Here is a 21,214-nt window from a genome sequence, read left to right on the forward strand (position 1 = left end):
CTGAGAATACGCTCCACGTTGCTGCGAGTGGCAGCCAAAGTGCTGAGCTAATCTCCGCTTGGCTGGAGCACTGGGTAGCCGTCCAACTTGCCTGGAGCTTGGGATCAGCTCCATGGATGTTGGGGCTTGTCCCAAGGCCTGCTGGTGGCTCTTGGGGCTTTGGCCTCAGGGGCTGGAGCAGTGCAAGGCCAGCCTCTGGTCTCCTTGACGTTGCGTGGTGGGTTGTAAAATGGAGATGGGTGGGATGGGATTTTGCCTCTTGCTAATGTAATCCATTAGCCTGGCACATGCATAATCAGTTTAGAGTGCAGTTAACTGGATGTAATCGAGTTCTTGCCTCTCTGCTGGAGAAAATCCTCTCCAGATGCTGCTTGGGTGAGATAGCACAAGGCTTATCGTGCCTGCAATCCTCCTTGCTCTGCCTTTTTGCCATTTGCCTGTCCAGTGGTGCTGGGCGCTGGAAATGTGTGTGATGGCTGGGCAGCAACACCCAGGATCTGGAACGCTCCCTCCTTGCCTGGTGGGCGGGGGGGGGGGCGCCCAAGATGGCCGAGAGAACCTGAACAAGGTGCCCCGACGGCTCTGTCTCAGAAGAGGGCAGCTTCCTGTGTGCCACCCACTTGGCTGTCAGTAGCAAAACAGGCACAGAAGTGCAGGAGGGAGCCATTCCTGGCCGGTGTTGCTCCATGGGAGGGGGCGGAGGCCCCTAGCGGGTGGGGCAGCATGCTGAAGGCTGAATAAACAGACAGGTTTGCTTTGATGTCCCCTCCACAGCCTGTCAGGTGTTGAGTTGTCTCCTTACTGGGGCTTGGACCCCTCCGCTCCCCACCGTATCGTCCTGGAGGCCCCTTGGTGTCGTCCAGCAGGGAAGGGCCTGTCGTGCTGGGATGCCTTGCCCAGTGGGCCTTCCTGCTCCGGGGCTGCACCCCCAGAGATGCGGGGTGTCCCACAACAGGAGGACTGCTGGAGGCGGAAGCAGCTTCCCTGCCTGTGAGGGCCTGAGCCATGCTTGAGCAAGAGCATGGGGGCTGCCAGAAAATGGGGGGGGGGTTTGCATCCTGCCGGCCTCCTGCCCCCTCCTTCGAGAGCTTCAGGCAGGCCTGAGAGCTGAAAGGTCGGGAGATGTTGGCTCTGGAGCAGCAGCGCACCAGAGTGCTGGGCCTCTCTCTCCTCGGTGTGGGCAACGGCACCACCGATCCCTTAGGGATTCCCCCTCCAGCAGGGGGTTGCGGTGGCAGCCGCAGCTGGGTTGCCTGAGCAGGAGCGCCCTCTGTGCGCCCTCCCACTTCCGCTCGTCCTCTGCTGGTGCGGTTTTCAGCCCCGGGTGGCCCTCCCCGTGGAGCAGCTGCCGCCGCCGCCGCCCTTCCTCTCTCTCCAAGTGTTGGAAGAAGCCGCCGGCCTCTGAGCTGGCCCTCCTCCTGGCTCGGCCCATGGCCCAGGGAACCCCCTGCTGCTTGCCTGAAGCCTCCCGGCCCCCTCCTTGGGCTCCTTCCTCCTTGGAGGCTGGCCTGCGGCTTGGCTCCAGGTCCTCGCCGCGCCACGTGGAGGGCTGTGGCCAGTCGTGCTGGGAGCTCTGCGGAGCGGGCCGCAGCATGGCCGCCCCCGGCCCTCTGCCCTCCCTGGGCTGTGGCTGGAGAGCGGGAGCTGGCCTCTTGCCTGGCCCTGGCGCTGGCTGCTTTGGCGCTTGGCCAGGCTCCAGAGGGACTGCCGCACAAAACCAAGGTGATCCAAACGCCAGGAATGTCTCCGTGAGCAGTCAGGGGAGCTTCTCCCTGGAGGGGGTGCCAGCCACACAGCGAAGTCAGCCCAGGACACGACGCCTTGTGAAGCCGGGCCCTGTCGCGGCGCACGGGAAGCCCCTAGGCAGGCTTTGGGCAAGTGGCACTTGGCCTAAGCCGCCCCACAGGAGGGTGGTGAGGAGCCAGGGGTGTGGCTCCCTTGCCTTGATGCAGAAGGTGGCCCCCTCTCCCAAGGGGCTTGCAGCCTCCGGCCTGGGGCAGCCGCTGGGAGAACCGCCAGGCCCCACTGGGGAAAGGGCCTCTCTGGCCTCCAGAGCAGCTCTGCCTCCGGGAAGAGCCGGCCGAGAAATCCAGGCCAGGGGAGGTCTCGGCCCCTCCCGGCAGTCACAGCTCCTGCACTTGCTTCAGCATCGCGGAGGCGGCCCCACAGGCACCCGTTCCGCTGCCAGGGCAGCCTCCCCCCCACTGCCTTTCCCTTCACGAGGCAGAAGCCAGGCCGAGGCGTTCCGGTGTCTACACCGCCAGGGTGTGGGTGGAGGTCCTGCTGGCACAGACCCAGCCACTCAGGCCTCCTCGCCAAGGGGCTTGCTCGCTTGCAGCAGACGCTTCCGGCTCAGGCCCTCCGTGGGGCGGCGGGGGGAGAGGGTGCTCGCTCACGCTCCCTGGCGGCGCCTGGGCTGGGACGACGGAGAGGCTTCCTGGACTGGGGGCCTGAGGAGCTCTGCTGCCCTGCTTCCAAACCGCGGGGGGGGGGCTGTGTGTGTGTGTGGAAGAGCCTGGTGGCAGGCAGGGGGGGCGGCGCTTGGCTAGGCTGCCCTGCTGCGCCAGCCACAGCCGCCGCCGCCGCCACCGCTCCTCCTCTAGGGGGAGCTTCCTTCCCCCTGGTGCCAGCGGGAGGGTGGAAGGGACAGCCCCCCCCCCCCCCCCCGTCTAACATGCTAGTGTGAAGAGTCTATAAATAGTTCCGGGGCTGCCTGTTATCTAAGTCCTGGCCCGGGGCCAGGCGGGTTGGCATCAGCTGGCTGCCAGCACAGCCCCCGAGGCCTGGCGCTTCCCAGGATGATGCTCCCTCCCTCCCTCCCGGAGGCCAGCTGCTGTTGGTGCAGGCAGGCATGGACTCATTCCCAGGCTGCCGCTCTCCCCACCTTTGTGGGTTGGCACGGCAGTGAATCGTCAGCCTGCTTCCACTGCATGCAGATTCCGTCGTGTGGGATCCCCTTTGATTTTGACATGCCTCGGTTTGCACCTACAGGAGCCTCTCAAAGGATTGTGGTTCGCCTCGGGGGGGGGGGGGGCTGGGGGCTGGGTGGAGAACAAGCACCATGCTTGCCTCTTTGGGGAGCCGGCAGGTGCGCAGCAGCGGGGGGGGGGAGTCTGGCGGGAAGGCCCGCTCCGCTCAGTGGGGCTGCAGGGTTAGGGTTAGGGTTAGCCTGGGCGGGAGCAGAGCTGGGCGGGAGCAGAGCTGGGGCCAGCTCTGCTGCTGCTGCGGAGGAGGAGGAGGGCGGCTCCTCGGCCAGACCAGGGGAGACGCTTCCTTTGGCACCCAGGCTGCGGCCTTGTGTGCCTCTTGGCTCACTTGTCCAGTCTTGGAAGGCCAAAGGGGGCGCCTTGGGCTGTGAGCGCAGCCACCGGGCTCTCGGACTCCGCAGAGCAGCAGGAGGGCAGCGCCAGAGTCTGGAAACTCAGACGGGGGGCGGCGGCAGCAGCAAGTTCCGTGTGCTTCTGGCTGTGGAGCTGGCTGGAGCACCCACAGAACAAGCCGGCAGTGCGCAGCAGGGGAGGGGAGGTTGGCGGGCAAGCGCCCCCCGGTTGGTGGGGCTGGCTGCCTTCAGGAGGCCTCTTGGCTGGAGCGGCCCAGGCAGCCATGGGAGCAGCCACTTGGAGGCCATCTTGCTTGGAAACCAGCAGGTGAGGCCCCGCCAGCAGTGGGAGTGGGGACGTCCCCCGACGGTCAGCAGCTCTCCCAGGTCTCTGGCCGGGATCTTGCCTGAGGTCCTTGTAGCCGGGCAGTGCCAGGCAGGCCGGCCGGCCGGCTCTGGCCCTCCCCTCTCTTCCATCGTCCCCCAGGGACTGCTGGCTTGCAGCATCCGGGGCTTGGTCTCCTTGGAGGCGATGGGCACACGGCTTGCAGCAGTTGTGCCCACCAAGCGCCTTCTCTGGCTGGCTGGGTCTCAAGGGTCCTGCTTGGTCTGGGCACCAGCAAGGTCTGTGGGCTGCTTGGTGCTCTGCCTGCCTCCAGAGAGCTGATCTGGGAGCCATTCGGGGCTCCTTCTGGGAGTGCCTCTTGCAGGAAGCCTTCCTTGGAGCCAGCTGTCCCGGAGGAGGCGTGGGCCGTCCTGCTGCTGCCTCTCTCGAGGGGACTTGGGGGAGGGGCTACCTGGCTTCCAGTGAAAAACCCTTTGCGGGTGACAAGGTTGACTGTGATTGGGGAATAGCACTCCAGGGGAGAAGAGAAATCTTTAAAATATGCAGAGCAGGGGGAGGGGGGGCAGCCAAGATTCAATTGGTGCCCAGTTTTCACCTGCAGGAACAACTTCCAAATTGCTAAACACACAAACTTGTTCTCATCATCTATCATTAGCCCATGCCCCTTACTTCTTGCCAGAAGGGAGCCGGGGTGCTTTCCAGATTGCACACTATCACAGTGTCGCAACGGGTCCCTGAAGTGTGCTTCCGTACTGCCTGTGTTTTGACATCGTAGCCTCTGCGTTGTAAGGAAGGTGCTGTTCATATTTCCGATGCCTTCTTTTAGACTTAATTGCTGCATCACAGCCCTATAACGTCACATCTGCGTTGCCAAAAAAAAGGGGGGGAAAGCTGTATTTGCCCGTTGTAGGAGGCTTGCCCCCTTACAACGGATCTCTAATGCGCTTTGAATTCAGCACCACAAAACGTTGCAGTTTACAGTCTGGAAAGTGCCCAGGTAAGGAGCTGAGTAAGATTCCAAGAAGACTTCTGCTGAGCAGAGGTAGGCAAGGTGTGAACATTACATGTGGTGGTGAGGAAAATCGGTGCCAGTGAATAGCAGGGAAGGAAACCAGTTGGGTCATTTAATCCCAGCCCAGAGCTGTCCCTGGAGCTTCCCCAACATTTGCTGACTCATTCTTCTGCTATTTGCAGGCTGCATGATACCAAGGTGCAGAAAAGGTGACTTGGATATTTTTAGAATAAACAAGCAGAATAGCAGGACAATATCTAACACTGATGACAGCTCTTGTTCAGACTTGTGGTTTCTCTTGGGGTTTGATATTCTGCAGCCTTTGTCCATGTCCAAGGAAGAGGAAATTCCACAGCCTTCCGAGGCCTTTTTAAACCTTTCTTGCAAATCAGAGAGCATTCCCCCCACATTTAATGTTGAGTTGATTTTTCTTCGCACAACTGCACATTGCTGTGTGGTCGCTCTCTGCCCAGGTGGCTTAACTGGACTAGAAATGCAAGAGCTCATGTGTCTAAAGACCTCTCAGTTCTGCTTCATCTGTGGATTTGATAAGCACATTGTCTATCCCCTCTTTCTCCAAATTATGAAGGGGGGGGGAACCCATTTGATGACCACCAGATTCAGTACTGACCGCTGTGGAATAAACATTTTTGTGCTCTGGTTTGGTCTTGGTCCATTTTTGTTAAACCACTTTGGAGTGTGCCTTTTCCAACCAGTTCCACACCCAGGATGGTTTTCTTTTAGGCCACATGTGTCCATCCGCCTGGCAAGGGTCTTGCTGCCCCCTAGATTTGTGGTGCCATTTGGAAGCATTCTCCATGCCTGCTACCCTGGACTTTGGCGTGGAAAATCTGTCTGGCCTGGGGTAGGCTTGTTGGATAGTTGGCTGCCCAGCATGACTGCCCTGGTCATTCCACTGTTTGAGGTTTTCCAATCCTGGTACAATGGAAGGCCAGATTAGCTTCAGCCACAGCGGGGAGGGGACCTTTGGTGCCATGATGGAGGTGGGGGTTCATCTCTTCGTGCTGCTTCCTTTGTAGTTATAGGTTGGACTCCTCTGACTCCCCAACAGGCCTCTGGCTGTCTGAGCTGGGTGGCGGTCATAGGGGTATGTCCACTGCTGGGAGAGGTGCTGAGTGGCTGAAAGAGGGAAGAAACCTGCCAGTGAATTTAGCTGAGGTTGACATGCCTGCACAGGAGGCTGTAGCCAGTTTCCTAAGCCTCTAGCCAAAGGGGCACAGGCAGAGCAGTGTGTGGTGTTCTGTTTCTGTATTAACAACAAATATGTAGATACCGCTTTTCAATAAAAGTGTCCAACGTGGTTTACATAGAGAAATAATAAATAAATAAATATTTTTTTAAAAAAGCATGGGTCCCTCCCCACAAAGGGCTCACAATCTAAAAAGAAACATAAGATAGAACCCCAGCAACAGCCACTGGAGGGATGCTGTGCTGGGGGTGGACAGGGCCAGTTGCTCTCCCCCTGCTCATTCGAGAGAATCACCTCATTAAAAAGGTGCCTCTTTGCCCAGTTAGCAGGGATTAGTCTTTGATGTTGTTTTTCTTCTCAAAGTTGTAGTTAGCAGTAGCCCATTCCTGTGGAGAGCTGCAGCAGCAATCTAGACCTGTCGACAGCCTCAAGCACGTCTCACCGGAGGGCTGTTGCCCTTTAGGAGAATTGGGGTGTCTCCTGAATTGGTGTCTCTAGAAATAAGAGACCAAAAAAGTTATCTAGTACTAGGGAGGTACCATCTCCCGACACACGCACAACCTGAACAGAAACCCTGACGGAGAAGGCAAAGGAGACATTGGGAAGAGTGACTTCTCATACTGACCATCTAAATGTAAATGTAGGCCACGCAGTCCAGGTGTGAGACATGGTTGTGGCATAGCAGCTGACGAGGAAGGGTGACTCTTGGTTGCAGGCAAAGTGGTTTCCTGTCTCTAGAACAAAATGTCAGTCACATTGAACTGTGTTTGAAATGCCAGGCTATCATATTCCTCCTATGCATGACTGAGAAGTTGCCCAGAAAGTCTGATGTTGCCCATTCCATTTTCAGAAGAGGGAATTCTCAAACATGCGGGGATTAACTTGAATGGAAGCTGCCCGAGTGCGTGCAGGAGGGTCCGGTCTCTTGAGGAAGCTTGGACAAGATTTGAAATCTCTCTATTCGGTTCTCTGTTAAAATGCACTGCCTAGATTAGGTGAGGGCACACAGCTCGGCCCAAAAAGACTCCAGAGAGCTTAAGTAGACCCATGAAGGCTAGAAGAGGGAAGAAATGTTCTGTCAGGAAGTCAGTGTCTTGCCCAGATACAGAGAACGAGAGCCCTGGAAGGTAGCCAGCAATTGTGTGACTAGGGGTGGTCTTGCTCTTGCAAGCCGGCCCTGGCTGAGCTGACGTGGAGGGTGAGGCCAGGCTCACCTGGAGCCAGTGAGGGCTCAGAGCAGCCAGCACACCTGACTCCTTACCGTCTGGCCGTGGCCGGGTGCAACCATCTTGCGTGGAATCAGCCTTGGGCCCATCTAGTCCAGCTGCAGGACTGTCCGCTGTTGGAGAGCCTTTTGCCTGGTGAAGCCGAGGATGTGCAAGGCATGTGCTGTGCCCCAGGTCTGTGGTGCTGCATGGATGGAATGCTGTGGGGGTCAACTGGCCTGTGGGGCTGCACTGCACATATGGCCTCGGGATGCTTTGGGCCCTGGGCAAGCTGGGCCTGAACTTGCACAGCTGGGGGCGTGCTCACAGAGGGCTGGAACAGAGTGGGTTAGTCGTGCTTACATCAGGTCGGAATTAATGGGCTGAAGGTGTTCATGTCTCATTTATTTCAGAGGTGTTTCGTCATGATTGCCATCTTGAGCTGTGTATCCATTTGTTGAGTATGCCCAGACATGGTAAAGAACTTGGCAAACAGAAGTGTTGCTACGCAAATGGCACATAGTTCTTAGATGATAGAGGGGGTCTCAAGTGCCACCCATGGCAAAGTGACTGCTGTGGCCTTTGACTGAAGAGGGGATCCGAGCTGGCCAAGGAATAGAGGCACTGCGCTTATTCAGTGAGCTCAAAAGTGCAAGGATGTTAATTGGGGGAAGCTTCATTTTACAGGCCCCCCCCGCCCCCAGTTTACCTTTTTCACATATTGTTTTCTGCAATGTTTGTGCAATGTGGGCACACATTTTTGTTTAAAGGGCTGCTTCTTGAGGCAATTCCAGCTGATCAGGGATTGCGTAGACATCATGAAGCCCAGGTAGCCAGTCAGATTTGACCATGTGGTGTGTCAGAGCCAAATCAGAGCAAGGTAGGGAGCATTGCCCTCACCAACAGACTTCCTGATGATATAACATAGCCAATTGGATGCCAGCACGAAGCCAAATCAGAATTGAGGGCAATGGTTTCTGCCCCATCTCTCTGAATGGGTGGATGTCTTTGCCCCATTTTGTGGATTCCCCTGAAAAATCGCCAAAGGGGATGTTCAGTACACATGAGGTTTTCTGCAAAATCTGCCCCTCCTGTTTCGGTTTCACTCTTGCACCAAAATGTAAAGTAACGGAAGTGGACAAAAAGAAGTGCCATTCCTTATGCATGAATGTCGTTGGCTCCTCTGTGTGGTTTGGGAGCAAAGACCTTCTCCAAATCCTTGCCTCTTTGGTGCCTGAGTGGTGGTGTTGCATGTTGGGATGTAGGGGTTCCTGACGAAAGGGATGTCTCCTGATGCTCAGGAGCTGAGGCAAGCTCCCCAAGAGGGTGTTCCTGCCTGCAGAAGCTACTGCTGCTGAGTGCCCCAAAGAGAGGCTCAGCAGGACCAGTCCTGCACCCAGGGCTCCTCCCTCCTAGCTGGGCGAGGGGTTGCCTCCAGACACAGGCACAGGCACCTGCCAGAGAGCTCGAGTTGGCTGGGCTGGGCTCTGCAGGGACCTCGCCATCCTCCGAGCAGGACGAGCGGCTTCCTCGGCATCAGCAGCCCGGCGAGGCGGCGGCGGCGGCTGCTTCTGCTGCTGCTGCCGCCGCCGCCGCCTTTGGACTGGCTGCAGTGCATGATTAATGAGCCTGCTCAGGCCGGCAGTGCGGCGAGGAGAGCCGCGCTCGGTCCCATCTCTGCTGCGTGTCCACCTGTCCCCAGGGAGGGGCCCAGGCTGCTCTCGGAAGCTGGCCTGCGGAGCGGCTTCGTTAAGCAGGACTCCGTTTAGCTGGCCGGCTGAAGCCCGGCTCGTGCCTCCCTCTGGGTTTTAGCCCCTCCTCATTAAGCTGGTCAGGGCTATTGATTGGGCGTTTGTGTTTGGAAGAGTCTTACTTACTCCATGCATTATCTTGACAGATTGATCAGACCTGATTGAGAACCTCTTAAAGGAACGAACAGCTGTAATGGGAAAGTTGGACTCTGTCATCCGTTAGGGTGATTCTGGGAGCGAGAGGAACAAGGCTGACATCTTGGAGCAATTGTATTTACAATTAACATGGCTGAAAACGATTGCCTCTATTGATCCCCCCTTCCTGCAATTACAGCCCCATTGTTTACATTCCAGCACTTCAGTTATAAAAAGGAAATTCAATAATTATTGCATTATTTAAAGTTAAAGTGCCACAGAGTTTGCTGGCTGTGCTTGCTGGTTGATTTAACGTTCAGTAAAATCTATGCTGAGCTCTCCATCTTTGGGCCGAGCAATATTGGCTTTTAATGAGGCTTCGAGGGTGGAGCAGAAGCCCACCTGCCGGCGGTTGGTTTCGGTTAGTGATGGCGAGTTGGAAAGGGAGTCGGAGCAGCCGGCGGTGCTGGAAGCCCCCTTGCCTGGCCGGGCTGATCGGGGCGGGGGGGGGGCAAGCCAGGGAAGAACCTGAGATGGCAATGTCGGGGGGGGGTGAGTGCTGGGGGGGCTTGAGCACCTCAAGAGCAGTGCCCCCCCCCCCGTGTCACCTGTGCAGGCCTTGGCAGCTGCAGTCTTCCTCACAGGGCAGTGGACCTTCTCTGGCCCGGCTGGAGAGGAGAGGCAGTTGGCCCCAGCTTGTGCTGGCAGCAGGCTCCTCCGGCGCCATCACAGTTTTTAGAAAGCAAGTGGCGTCTTGGCTCTTTACCCAGGCTTTTATAGGGACGTTGTTTTTGTGGCTGCTGCTGGTGTTTTGTATTTTGTGGTTTGGGGCTCATGGTGCAAGTTTCTCTTTGTTGTTGCATCCCCATCCGTTGTGTGGCTATACCCGTTGTATATCCAGCTCTCCGTCTGTGCGAGGGGGTTGTCGGGGTTCCCGGGGACCCTCTGTTACTCGTAGGGTTCTAGGCAGTCACTTTGCAACCTGTGGCCCCAATAGCTCAAAGGGTGGGGGAATGTATAGGGAACAGACAGACGTTCGACTTTATAGAGAGAGATTGTGCATGTTTTTTCAACTTTTGACTAGGCTCGTATTTTTATACCCCAGTGTTATATCTTTATTGTGTGGTTTTAATAGTTGTGCTGTCGAGGGTTCCAGCTGGCCTCAGAATCATGGCCACTGGGGGAGCGCTCTTGCACCAGCCGTCACTCCGTGCCCTTCACGCACTGCCCCCGGGAACAGAGGACACCAGCTCTCCAAGGGGGCCCCCGAGCGCCTCCTCCTGGACTGGGCCCTCCGCCCTGGCCAGCTCTGGTTTATATCACCCTGGACAGGTGGGGTAAGTCTCGTGAGAACTCCGGCTGAGCTCTCCCGTGAGTGGCCCCCAATCCCGCGGCGACTTGCTGTCCTCAAGTGAGGGTGCGCTGTTATCCTGTGGGGGCCAGGCAGACGCTCCTTGCGGGGCAAGCAGCCACCTCCAGGGCTTCCTGGCCGGCAGGGACGGACACCGGCCGCACTGGGAGGGGAGGTTCCCGAGTGCCGGGCCGATCTCTGGCAGCAGCCTGTGGCCCGTCGGGGGATCCCCGGCAATCGTCTCCTATTGTTTGAAAGGTTTTGTAAGCGGCCTTGAGACTGTCTTAATGAAAGGCGGTATAGACATTTCCCAATACATGCAGTCTGCCGGCAGGTAGGCCTGTGAAATGGGTGGGGAAACCTCCCGCCTCCCTGCATCAGCTCAAGGTGCAGGGGGAAAGGAGCGGCTGCCCTGCCAAGCGGCACGGTTCTGCCTCGTGGCTGGCTGCCCTCGGTGCTCCACAGACTTCTGGGTGGTTTGTTTTTCTGTGCAGACCACTCTGAGAGTGTGTGTTGGAGAGCAGAATATAAGTGGTGGTGGTGGTGGTGTGAGGAGCCTGGGGCCCTCCAGCGCGTCCTTCCTTGGGGCATCTTCTCCTGCCCGGCATTGGGGCCGCCTTGCCGCTTAGCCCATCTGGAACTCCCTGGCAAGCACTCCTTGGTGAAGAAGCTGTGGGTGCCTTCGGGAAGGCCCTGAGCATGGGCTTGCATGCGGGGTGGAGGTCGGGGGGTGCTTCTTACCAACCAGGTGCCGAACCCCCTTAGCCTGGACAAATCTGCTCTTGTCCCGAAGCCTCTGGAGGGAGAATGTGACGCCTGGGAACTGCAGCCAGTCACGGGGGGGGGGGGGGAGTGAGGGGGCAGTGCGTGGGAGCAGTGTGCTTGTTTGGCCAGTGGCGACCCCCTTGCAGTTGCCACGTGGCCTGCTCTGGATCCCAGTGATGCCGAGCAGTGGCCATCTGGTAACCCCCGCTTTCAGCCCCCCTTTGCTAAAGGCCCTTTGGTCCCACTAGGAGGGGAACTGACATTTGTTTGTTTATCATATTTATATACTGCCTGATATATGCATCTAGGTGGTGTACCTAATCCAAATTACAATATACAAATGAAGACAAACAATTAAAACTCTTTTTAATTGTTTTGATTCTGTGGAAGAATAAAATTCAATGTATTCCTATCCAATTCACAGAGCGAAACAATTAAAATAATTTCACAGGAGAAAAACAATTAAACAGATTAAAATTAATTTTAATTAAAAACCTGAGAAAACAGGAGTGTCCGAAGGGTTTTTTAAAAAGCAATCAGAGGTGGATCTGTACTGGGACCAGTGCTCTTAACTTGTTGTTAAGAGTCACTGTTCAGTGATCTATGAACAGAATGGATCATTGTTCACAAGTGATCTAGAAGTTGGGGAAACCATTGAAATGGTCAAATCTGCAGATGACCCTAAGCTAGTTAGGGTAGTGAAATCCAAAGCAGATTGTGAGGAGCTCCAGAAAGATCTTTCCAAACTGGGTGAGTGGGCGACAAAATGGCAAATGTGGTTCAGTGTAGGCAAGTGATGCATTATTGCAGTGGTGGTGGGGGACCACGTCCACATCGATGAGGTCTGAGCTCTCAGTGACTGACCTGGGTGTTTTCCAGATTACACGCTGCAACAGTTTCGCAACATGTCCATTAAAAGTGCCCTCCGCATTTCTCATGTTGTGACATTGCGGACGCTGCACTGTCCCCAGGGTGCCATCCATATTTACGATGCCTTGATTCAGGTTTCATTGATGTGTTTTGGCCCTATGACAATGTAAAACTGTTACAGGAAAGTGCTGTGTTTTTCCTTTGTACGGAGGCTTGCCCCATGTTTGACGCGTTGCAGCGTGGTGCAGTCTCGACGGTTCACTTGGATTTGCCGGGTTTTTAAAGCCCCTTTCCGCCCATTCCTGAAATAATGTTGCCGTTCATGTAAAATTATGTTATGTTCTTGTGCAAGGGTGCAACCCGCAATGGTGCACTCTTGTCCAAGGGTGCATCTTGTTTCTCGTCTGCTTTCGGCTTTTGATTTCGATTGCTCATGCTTTTCATTAAGACTTTTTATTCTTGTTGACACATTCCCGCTGTGGATTTGCTGGCTCGTTCGGCCGATCGAGGATCTGTTGATATGTAAAGCCACACAATATATTTTTCTTGTCGCCTCTTGGTTTTTCATTTCTGCATTTGGTCCTAGGTTTCGGTCACATTTGTCTTTGGAATTTGATATGTAAAGCTGATTCTTTTTCTTTTAAAAAAATATATCTAATGTATTTCCGCTCTGTTTCATTTCCGCTTTCATCCTTGGCTTTTGATCCGATTGGTCTCACGCCCCACGTGTTCATTGCTTCTGCTTGCTCAAAGTTGTTGCACCTTTGCACAAAAGCACCAACTGGGGGGATTTTTTAAAGAGTTTGTCGTGTCAGCAATTCCCCACCCCCTCCACAACCCTATTGGCTGGAAATGGAGGAGTGGGGGATGGCAGTGAATTTGATCCAGGTGGAATATGGACATCTGTTGCCTGGAAAATCCGCTGCAGTGGCAAGCAATACGGCTGGCCAAAACCCTGTCATGTTGCATAGATAACTGCATCGAAGCTGCCGTGCTTACAGTTTCAAACTGCTGCCTAATTCCGCTGCACTTTGTAACACTTTAACCATTGCAAATCTCGTAGTCTGGAAAATGACCAGGAGAGAGATCCTGGGATCATGGTGGACAGTTGTAAGTGTCAATTCAATGCATGGCAACTGTGAAAAGGGAAAATTCCACGCTAGGGATCATTAGGAAGGGGGTTTAAAATAAGAATGCAGGTCTTATAATGGCCTTGTACAAATCTGTGGTATGGCCACACTTGGAGTATTGTGTGCAGTTCTAGTCATCATATCTTAAGAAGGACATTGTAGAACTGGAAAGATGCAGAAGAGGGCAACCAAGATGGCCAGGGATCTGGAGCACCTTCCTTATGAGGCAAGGCTACAGCATCTGAGACTTTTTAGTTTTGAAAAGAGTACTACAGGGGAGACATGATCGAGGTGTATAAAATTATGCATGGAGTAGAGAGAGTGGACAGAGAAATTTCTTTCCCTTTCTCACAACACTAGAACCAGGGTTCATCTCATGAAACTGAAGGCTGGGAAATTTAGGACCAACAACAGGAAGTACTTTTTCCACACAATGCATAATGGAATTCTCTGCCATGGAATGTGGTGCCACCAGCTTGGATGGCTTTAAAAGGGGCTTGGACAAATTCATGGCGGGCATGTCTATCAATGGCTACTAGTCTGGTGGCTGTGGGCCACCCCCAGCCTCAGAGGCATGATGCTACTTCTATTTGCTGGTCCTAAATTTCCCGGCAATCCATTTCATGGGATGACCTCTGGTTCTAGAGTTATGTGAGAGGGAGAAGAATTTCTCTCTCTCCACTTTCTCCACACCGTGCATGATTTTATAGACCTCTGTCATGTCTCCCCGCAGTTGTCTTTTTTCTAAACTAAATAGCCCCAGGTGTTGCAGCCTTGCTCATAAGGAAGGTGCTGCAGGCCCCTGATCATCTTGGCTGCCTTCCTCTGCACCTTCTCCAGGCCTACAATGTCCTCAATACCGGTTGCAAGGGAACAACAGCAAGAGAGAGGGCACACCCTCAGCTCCTGCCTGTGGGCTCCCCAGAGGCATCTGGTGGGCCACTGCAGGAACAGGATGCTGGACTAGAGGGGCCTTGGGCCTGATCCAGCAGGGCTGTTCTTATGGAGATGCTCTTATTTTGGCAGAGAGTGCATTCCAAAGTCCCGGGACAGCCACAGAGAAGGCCTGGCCCCGCGTCACCTCTAGATGAGCCGGTGGCAACCGTAACTTGACCTCCCTGAATGACCTTAATAGGCAGGCGGGTTCATGACAAAGACATCTAGCTCAAGTGTGCATCTCTTTCCATGGCACCCTGCACTCCGGGCAGAATTAGGGCACTTGTCTAAGCAAGACCCTTGCGGGTCAGGGCTAGAGGGTTACTTTGCAGCCTCAGCTGCTGGCCTGTGCTCCTCCCAGCGGACCCAGTCCATTCCAAGTGGACTCCTGGAGCTCCACGCAGCCCCCTCACCCTGCGTGGCCCTTGGCCCTTTGGAGATGCCAGCACTGCACCCCAGGATCCCCCTGGCCAGCCTGTGTGGTGGTTGGGGTGCCTGGTCCAGAGGCCCCAGGAGCGGCTGAGCCCCTCCAGGTGTCTGGAATTTACTCGTGTGCCCCATCAGAAACTGGCTGGCTTTTCTGGGAGCCCCGAACGAGGAATGTTTCCCTTAGGCTGCATTCCTCCCATCTGAGACGTCCTATTTAGTCTCCTCCTCCTTTGGGCGTTCTGTCCAGATGAGCTGGAGGAGTCGTCTTTTCAAACTGGAGTGACTGGGGGGCTGCCGTGGGCGAGCTCGTCTCCCCAGAGGCTGTCGGTAGTCCGGGGGTGGGGTGGGGAACAACGAGCCTTGTGAACTGAAGCCTGAGGCCAGCCGGCGGGCCAAGCCAGTGGCAGGTTTGGGGGGAGCCGAGTGGCCACAGACGACGGGCCCAGTGGGGCGGGGGGGGGGGGCTCTGCATGGCAGGCTGCCCTTGCGCTGGGCTGCAGGTGGATGCCTGCAGGGGAGCTCACGCCGAGGGTGCCAAGCTGGCGGGGAAGGCTTGCTCTTGAGGAGCAGCTGCCGGAGGGGGCTCCCGGGCAGGCATGCGGGGGAGGAGGGCGGCAGGCAGGCCCCGAGCCAAGAAGCATCTCTTGTGCCAAGAGCTTTTCCTTCCGGCCTGCTGTAGACTTGCCCTTTCACCCGGGCTTGGTTTTAAAAAATAATAAGAATAAGAAGAAGATGATTTAATTGTGAATTTTATTAATATCTTCCTATCGCTTAAAGAAAAGTTCTCAAAGCTGTTCACCTAGAAAAAGGAGAAACCTGGCTTTCTGTTCCAAAAGAGCTCCCCTTCTAAAACTACACAGAAGGTAGACACCAGCGAGAGCCGTGTTGGCAGGGGGGAGGCTCAGTGGAGGCTCTTGCTCTCCCCCCGCCAGAGAGGGGAGCTGCACCTCTTTGCCCAGTCAACGGCGGGGCCTTCTTCCTCCTCGTGCCCCCCCCCCCCCGAGCCCCAGGCAGGGACTTGAGCCCCCGTTGCTTGGCCGGCTCTGCTTTTTCCCAAGTGCAGAGAGCTGCCAGGCAGGCCAGGGGCTTGGCTGAACCTGAGCTCAGGTGTTGCTGAAGCCGAAAGGCACCGGGGGCCTGGCTTCCCCAGCTGCGCTTCTGCTCGCCTGGGAGGCACCTCAGGGCGGCAGCCCATCCCCGCTGGAACCGCTGAGATAGTAGAAAAGCTTTGCCACCCTTCCATTTCTGGAGATAAGCCACCTCCAAGCAGCGGCACACATGCTGGTAACTTCCAGGCTAGACTTCTGCCGTGCGCTGTATGTGGGGCTGCCTTTGTACGGAGTTACAAAGAAACTGCAGTTGGCGCAGAATGCAGCAGCCAGATTCACCTAACTGGTTTTAAATGTTTTCCTTAAAACAATTTTTAAAATTTTATTATTTTTAAAACAATTAAAATTGTTTTAATTGTGTTTGAATTTTATTGTTTTCAGTGGTGTATATCGCCTTGAGATTTTGCTGTTAGGCAGTTTATAAATATCATCAAAGACAAAGAAAACATTTGTTTGTCCTGTTTCTATATCGCCTGATACAGAAATCTCCAGCCGGTGTACAAGTTAAAACATAATATACAAACAATATAAAACAGTTAGAATTCATAAAACAGGTAAAAAATCTCGAAGAATAAGAAACATTAAAATTTCAGTTAAACATCTGGGGAAACAGGTGAGTCATGAGGGCCTTCCTGAAAACCAGCAGAGAAGGAGATGCTCTTATTTCAGCAGGGAGCTGATTCCAGAGCCCCTGAGCAGCCACAAAGAAGGCCCCGAGTCACCACCAAGCGAGTCGGCGGCAACTGTAACCGGACCAGTTAGGGTTGCCGGAATCGTCATGTAGACTGGTTCAACTCTGACCGGTTTAAACACAGTCTAAATTATGGTTACGGCAAAAAAGAGAAAATCCATATTCACCGTTAGTAAAGACAGGGCTCTGGGGCCCCTTGAACTCCTGGGGGCTGCAGGGACTTTGCCTCCCGGCGACTTGGCTCTTTCTGACCACGAGCGGCTTCCCCCAACCCGCCCTGTGTGCAGAGGAGGCCCCTCGCCTCTGCTGTGGCGGCCCCTGGGGTCGTGGCCTCTGCCCTGCCGCTGCTCACGGTGGGCTCCTCCGCTTTCCCCCTGCAGCACCTTCAGCACCACGAGAGCGGCGTGGAGGGTGACGGCTGCTCCTACCACTGTGCCCTCTGCAGCTACTCCACCAAGGCCAAGCTGAACCTCATCCAGCACGTGCGCTCCATGAAGCACCAGCGGAGCGAGAGCCTGCGCAAGCTGCAGCGCCTGCAGAAGGGCCTTCCCGAGGAGGAGGAGGAGGACTTGGGCCAGATCTTCACCATCCAGAAGTGCCCTGCGCCTGATGCTGGTGAGTGGCAGGGAGCTGGCTCTGGCAGGGGGTGGATGCTCTGCCCCTTTCGAAAGGCTGCCCCCCCCCCTGGAAGGTGGCGCTGGGGAGGCTGGCCCTCACCCAGGCTGCGCGTGTCCTGGGGACCCCCGTCAGCCAGGCGGGCTCTGCAGAGCGGCCGGCCTTGGGGTGTGGAGGCCTGGGCTGGGGTTTCCTCGGGCCCCCTTTGCCGGGCGGGGAGGCTGCTTGCCCGCTTCCCTGGCGCTTCTGCTCCTGCGTGCTGTCCCAGCAGGCGCCAGCCAGGAGCGGCCTGAGCAGGCAGCAAAGTCAGCAGGCTGCTCTTGCCCCCGGCTGCCGTCCGTCCGGTGCGCTTTGTGTGGGTCAGGCCGGCGGCAACCCTGCCTGGCTGCAAAAGCCAAGGGGCCAGGCCTCGCTCCCGGAGTGGCCTCTGCGGGAGGAGGTGTTTGCAGCCCCGGGCCCAGTGGTGGGTGGCCTGCTTCCGTCAGGGCCCAGAGAAAAGGGAGCTTCCACATCCTCCGTCGGAGAGAAGATGCTAGAGGACAGCTCCCTGGACGTTTGGGGAAGACTTCCCTCCGTCTAGTTCGACTCCTCAGTTCCTTTCCCCCATCAAGTCCCAACTGCTCTGCTTGGTGCTCCTTGGAGGGGTCTTTGGGTCCTGGTGCCGTCGCTTCCTCCTTTCCTCGGCCCTGACTGGGGGAGAGAAGTCTCTCCGGAGGAGGAGAGGCTGAGAGGGGGGCAGCTCAGAGGAGGAGGAGGAGGGCCAGTGAGTCCGGGCAGCACGGCTCTGTGGAGGGCAAGCGGAGGAGAGGCTGAGCAGGGGGCTCCCGGAAGTGTGCTTCCGCACTGCCTGTGCGGTCTCCGTGCTGTTTGGATGTTGTTGCTGCGTTGTAGCCCTACAACGCTGCATGTGTGTCGCAGAAAAATAGCTGCATTTCCCCGCTGTAGATGACAACCGATTTCAACTGCGGTCTGAATTGGGCACACAAAACCTTGCCGTTGACATCACCTTTTGCGCCGTAAGGCTTGCTCTCTGGAAAGCACCCAGGCCTTGCCTGTCTCTTTTCTGTAGCGGGGGGAGCAGGCAGAAGGGCCCCCTCGGAAGGCGCTGCGGGTGGGGTGGGGGGTGCGGGCAGCCCCCCGCTGCAGGGCGCCTCCTGCTCTCCCCACTCAGGGCTGGAGCAGTCACGAGCCCCGGGGCAAGGGGTGGTGCCCGAGTTCCCTCCGATTGCTGGCAGAGCGTGGCGGGCTTGGGCGGGGCCCTCCTGGGGCTTGTTCTGCACCAGGCTGGGAGGTGAAAGGGCGGCTTTCTGGTCTGGGGCGGCCAGACGCTGCCCCCTTGCCCCCTCTGCTTGTTGTGGCCGGCCGGCTGGCCGGCTGGGGTCCTCCTCGGGCCGTGTCTCTTGGCTGCTGCAGAAAGGAGCCTGCCTCTGTGCCAGAAGGGGCCGCCGTGCTCGGCTTCTGAGCCGGTGGATGAGGTGGTCTCAGCAGACCTGAAGGGCTGGCTCGTTCTCTGCTTCCCTTCCTGGTTCAGCGGTGGCGGGAGGGCAGGGGCTGCAAGAGGCAGGGGGAAGAGCCCCCAAGGCCTCCCTGCTTGTGGCGCCCGGTTTCAGGAGTCTCCCGGAGGAGTGCCTGCCGCAAAGAGGGTGGCAGATGGAGGGCAGGCCTGCCGCTGCTGCTGCTGCCGCTGCCGCGGCTCTGAAACGTGGCAGGCGTCTCGTCGAGGCCGGCTGGCTGGCTTGCTCCCTCCACCAGACACTTGTCATCGGCAGCTCATGGCTTTCATTAAGCAGCAAGAGAGGAAGCTCCAGCTGCTGACTGGTTCCAGAATGTTTTCCTTGCCTCCTGAACCCACCAGCTCAGGAGCAGCCAGCTGCCAGACTGCCGAGCGGGGAAGCTTGGCAGGGCGTTGGGCTCCCTCTGCTGGCTGCATCTTGGTCTGCAAGGCCTTGCTGCTGCTGCTGGGGAAAGGGAGCTCCTTCTTCCGGTGGGTCGTGTTGGGCAGTCATCCCAGTGCTGAGCTGGCCTGGCCTGGCCTGGCCTGGCCTGGGCCTCTCGTGCCCCTCCGCTCTGGATTGGCTCCCCGGAGCTGGAGCAGAGGCCAAGCCATGCCCTCCTGCTCCTTGGAAGGCCGCCCCCTTGCTTTGGACTTGGGCTAGAGATGGCCGCCAGGGAAGGTGCCGCGACACAGACGGGCGCATGTGCATGGGCCACTTCTGGTTTTACGCTGCCCGGGGTGGCAAGGGGGTGTGCCGCCGCCGCCGCCCCCCGCCTGCGGTTTTTGAAGCTGTGCTGGTGCCCAGAGGCTGCCCCAGACCAAGCAAGAGGAGGAGCCTGCTGGGGAACCTTGGCTTGCCAGAGGGGCGGCCTCCGGGGCTTGCTGCCCATGGCGGTGTGCTGGGTGGGAGGCCTCCACAAGCCACCTGGGTGCCGGGGGCAGCTGCCCCAGCTGCCCCGATCCATGGGGTGCCTGCCTCCGAGGAGGACTCCTGCCGACAGAGCTCTGAGTCGTCTTGTGAGCGTTGGAAGTGTCCTCGTTGCCAGAAAGGTCGTTCATAACTTGGCTGCACTGCTGATGTACAGTCAGTGCTATTGATTGATTAATGTATAAAAAGCACCAAATGCATTTGCCTCTATGAAAGGGAATAAAGTGCAGGCGAGTCTCTCTCTTTATTTTCACCTCATCCTTTTGTTTGAAGGACATCCCTCCCCCCCACCTTTTTTTGTTTTGCTGGCTTCGTTTAAGGGGGCTCCAGAAAGCCAGTTTCTGCCAAGTAATGCGTTCACAAAAGGAACATTGATTCACATCAGTGTCGCTTGAGTTCCCCTTGCCGAGGAGTGGCTCCTGCATTAACCCTTTTGTCCCTCCAAGATGAAGGAAGCCGCGGCAGGAGTCGGGCCGCCTCTCTCTGTGCAGAATGGCCTCTCCTGCTCGCCCCCGGGCCGGCCAGGGGGCTGCTCTTGGCCTCCACCTCGCAGCCCTCCTCACCCCGAGGACGGCTTGGCTGCTGGCCCTCGCTGAGTGGGGCTCCCCTGGCAGCCGGCCACCCCACACCTTGCGCCTCGCTCTTGCCACCTCCGGGGCAGACTTGGCCTCGCGTGCTGCCAGTGGGCGGCCTGGGCGGGGGGGGGCAGGCGATGCCACTCCTTGGGCTTCCCGGACCTCCCTTCCGAGGCGGGAAGCTCCGGAAAGGGCTGGGCTGGGGAGGATGAGGCCCTGCTGTGCCTGGGGGGTGGGGAGCTGGTGGGCTCGTCCCCCCGCCCCTCTTCCCCTGAGGCCAAGGGGGCCGGGAGTGCAGAAAGGGATCCTGCCACATGCTAGGAGGGCTGTTCAGAATGAACGGGCCTCTTCCCCAACTCCAGGCTGCTCCCTTTTGCTGGGCTGTCATTTCCTGAGGCTTTAAGGGCACTTTCCCCTGCTTCTTTAAACGGACCTAAGCAGCTTTTCTGGCTCGTCTTAGCCGGTGGGGTGGGGGTCTGCCAGTGTTCTCTGGAACAGGGATTGCCAGATGCTGCTGTGGACAACTACAGCTCCCAGCATCTCCAGCTGCAGGGGCTGTCTGGGGATCATGGGAGTTGTAGTCAACAACATCTGGGCATCCCTGCTGCAGGGGACACTGGAGTGCCGCCTGGCTCCTCTCTGCCACTCGCACGCAGGGCTGAGCCTGGCTGGGCAGATGCCCTCCACCAGCCAGATCACGGGCGCCGCGGCCGAAGGGGGCCTCCCTTTGGAGCTGCTGCTGCTGCGATGCAGGCGAGGTCTGCGTTGGTCAAAGGGGGACTCTGTCCTGGTGTTTGGCTGAGGTGTTTCTGGTCATGCATATTTTGAATGTCGGGGAGCAACCCATTCATATGGAGCGTAGCTAGAGCTTCACATCGGCCCATGTCCAGAATGGCTTTTTCAAATGTCAGTGCAGTGTGTGCAACTGTGCTGTGTGTGTGTGTTCAGGGGAAAGATTTTATTTAAGATCACTTTTTACAGCATCCAGTCAGACTATTTACATGTGTGTGCAAAACCCAGCTAAGAACCCGCCGATGACGCCTCCCCTCAAAACGGGGTTAGGAAGGCGAGTGTGCGCCCATGTGTGCGCCAGCAGCCGCAGCTGGCGGCCTTGAGGAGGGGAGGGGGTCCCCATGATCGGCGCTCTGGTCCTGGCCCGGGGGGGGGCGGGGACTGGCAGGAGTCGGTGCTCGTCTGGGCGGGCGATGCGCCTGCCCAAGGAAGTCAGCCTGCTTGTGTCGGGGGAGCTCAGCGCTTCCGGGTTCCCTCCCCGCCAATCGGGTCGCACTCCCGCACTTGTCGTGAGAAAGGGCTCCGCGTGTGTGGGCAGAGGAGGGGTGGT

The 21,214-nt window shown here is 57.1% G+C and overlaps 1 protein-coding gene across 8 annotated transcripts in view; it reads left to right on the plus strand.

Annotated features, from left to right (window-relative positions):
- Positions 1 to 21,214, plus strand: part of ZFHX3 (zinc finger homeobox 3) — a 236,480-nt gene that overhangs the window by 180,222 nt on the left and 35,044 nt on the right. For 7 of the 8 annotated variants that reach the window (XM_053271179.1, XM_053271181.1, XM_053271180.1 and 4 more), the window contains one exon: positions 16,640 to 16,874. In XM_053271179.1, coding sequence (XP_053127154.1) covers positions 16,640 to 16,874 — 235 coding nt within the window. The remainder of the gene's footprint in view (positions 1 to 16,639; positions 16,875 to 21,214) is intronic. The other variant, XM_053271185.1, reaches the window with a different exon arrangement.

The sequence above is a fragment of the Hemicordylus capensis genome, chromosome 9, assembly GCF_027244095.1.
Source record: "Hemicordylus capensis ecotype Gifberg chromosome 9, rHemCap1.1.pri, whole genome shotgun sequence".
Taxonomy (NCBI): Eukaryota; Metazoa; Chordata; class Lepidosauria; order Squamata; family Cordylidae; genus Hemicordylus; species Hemicordylus capensis.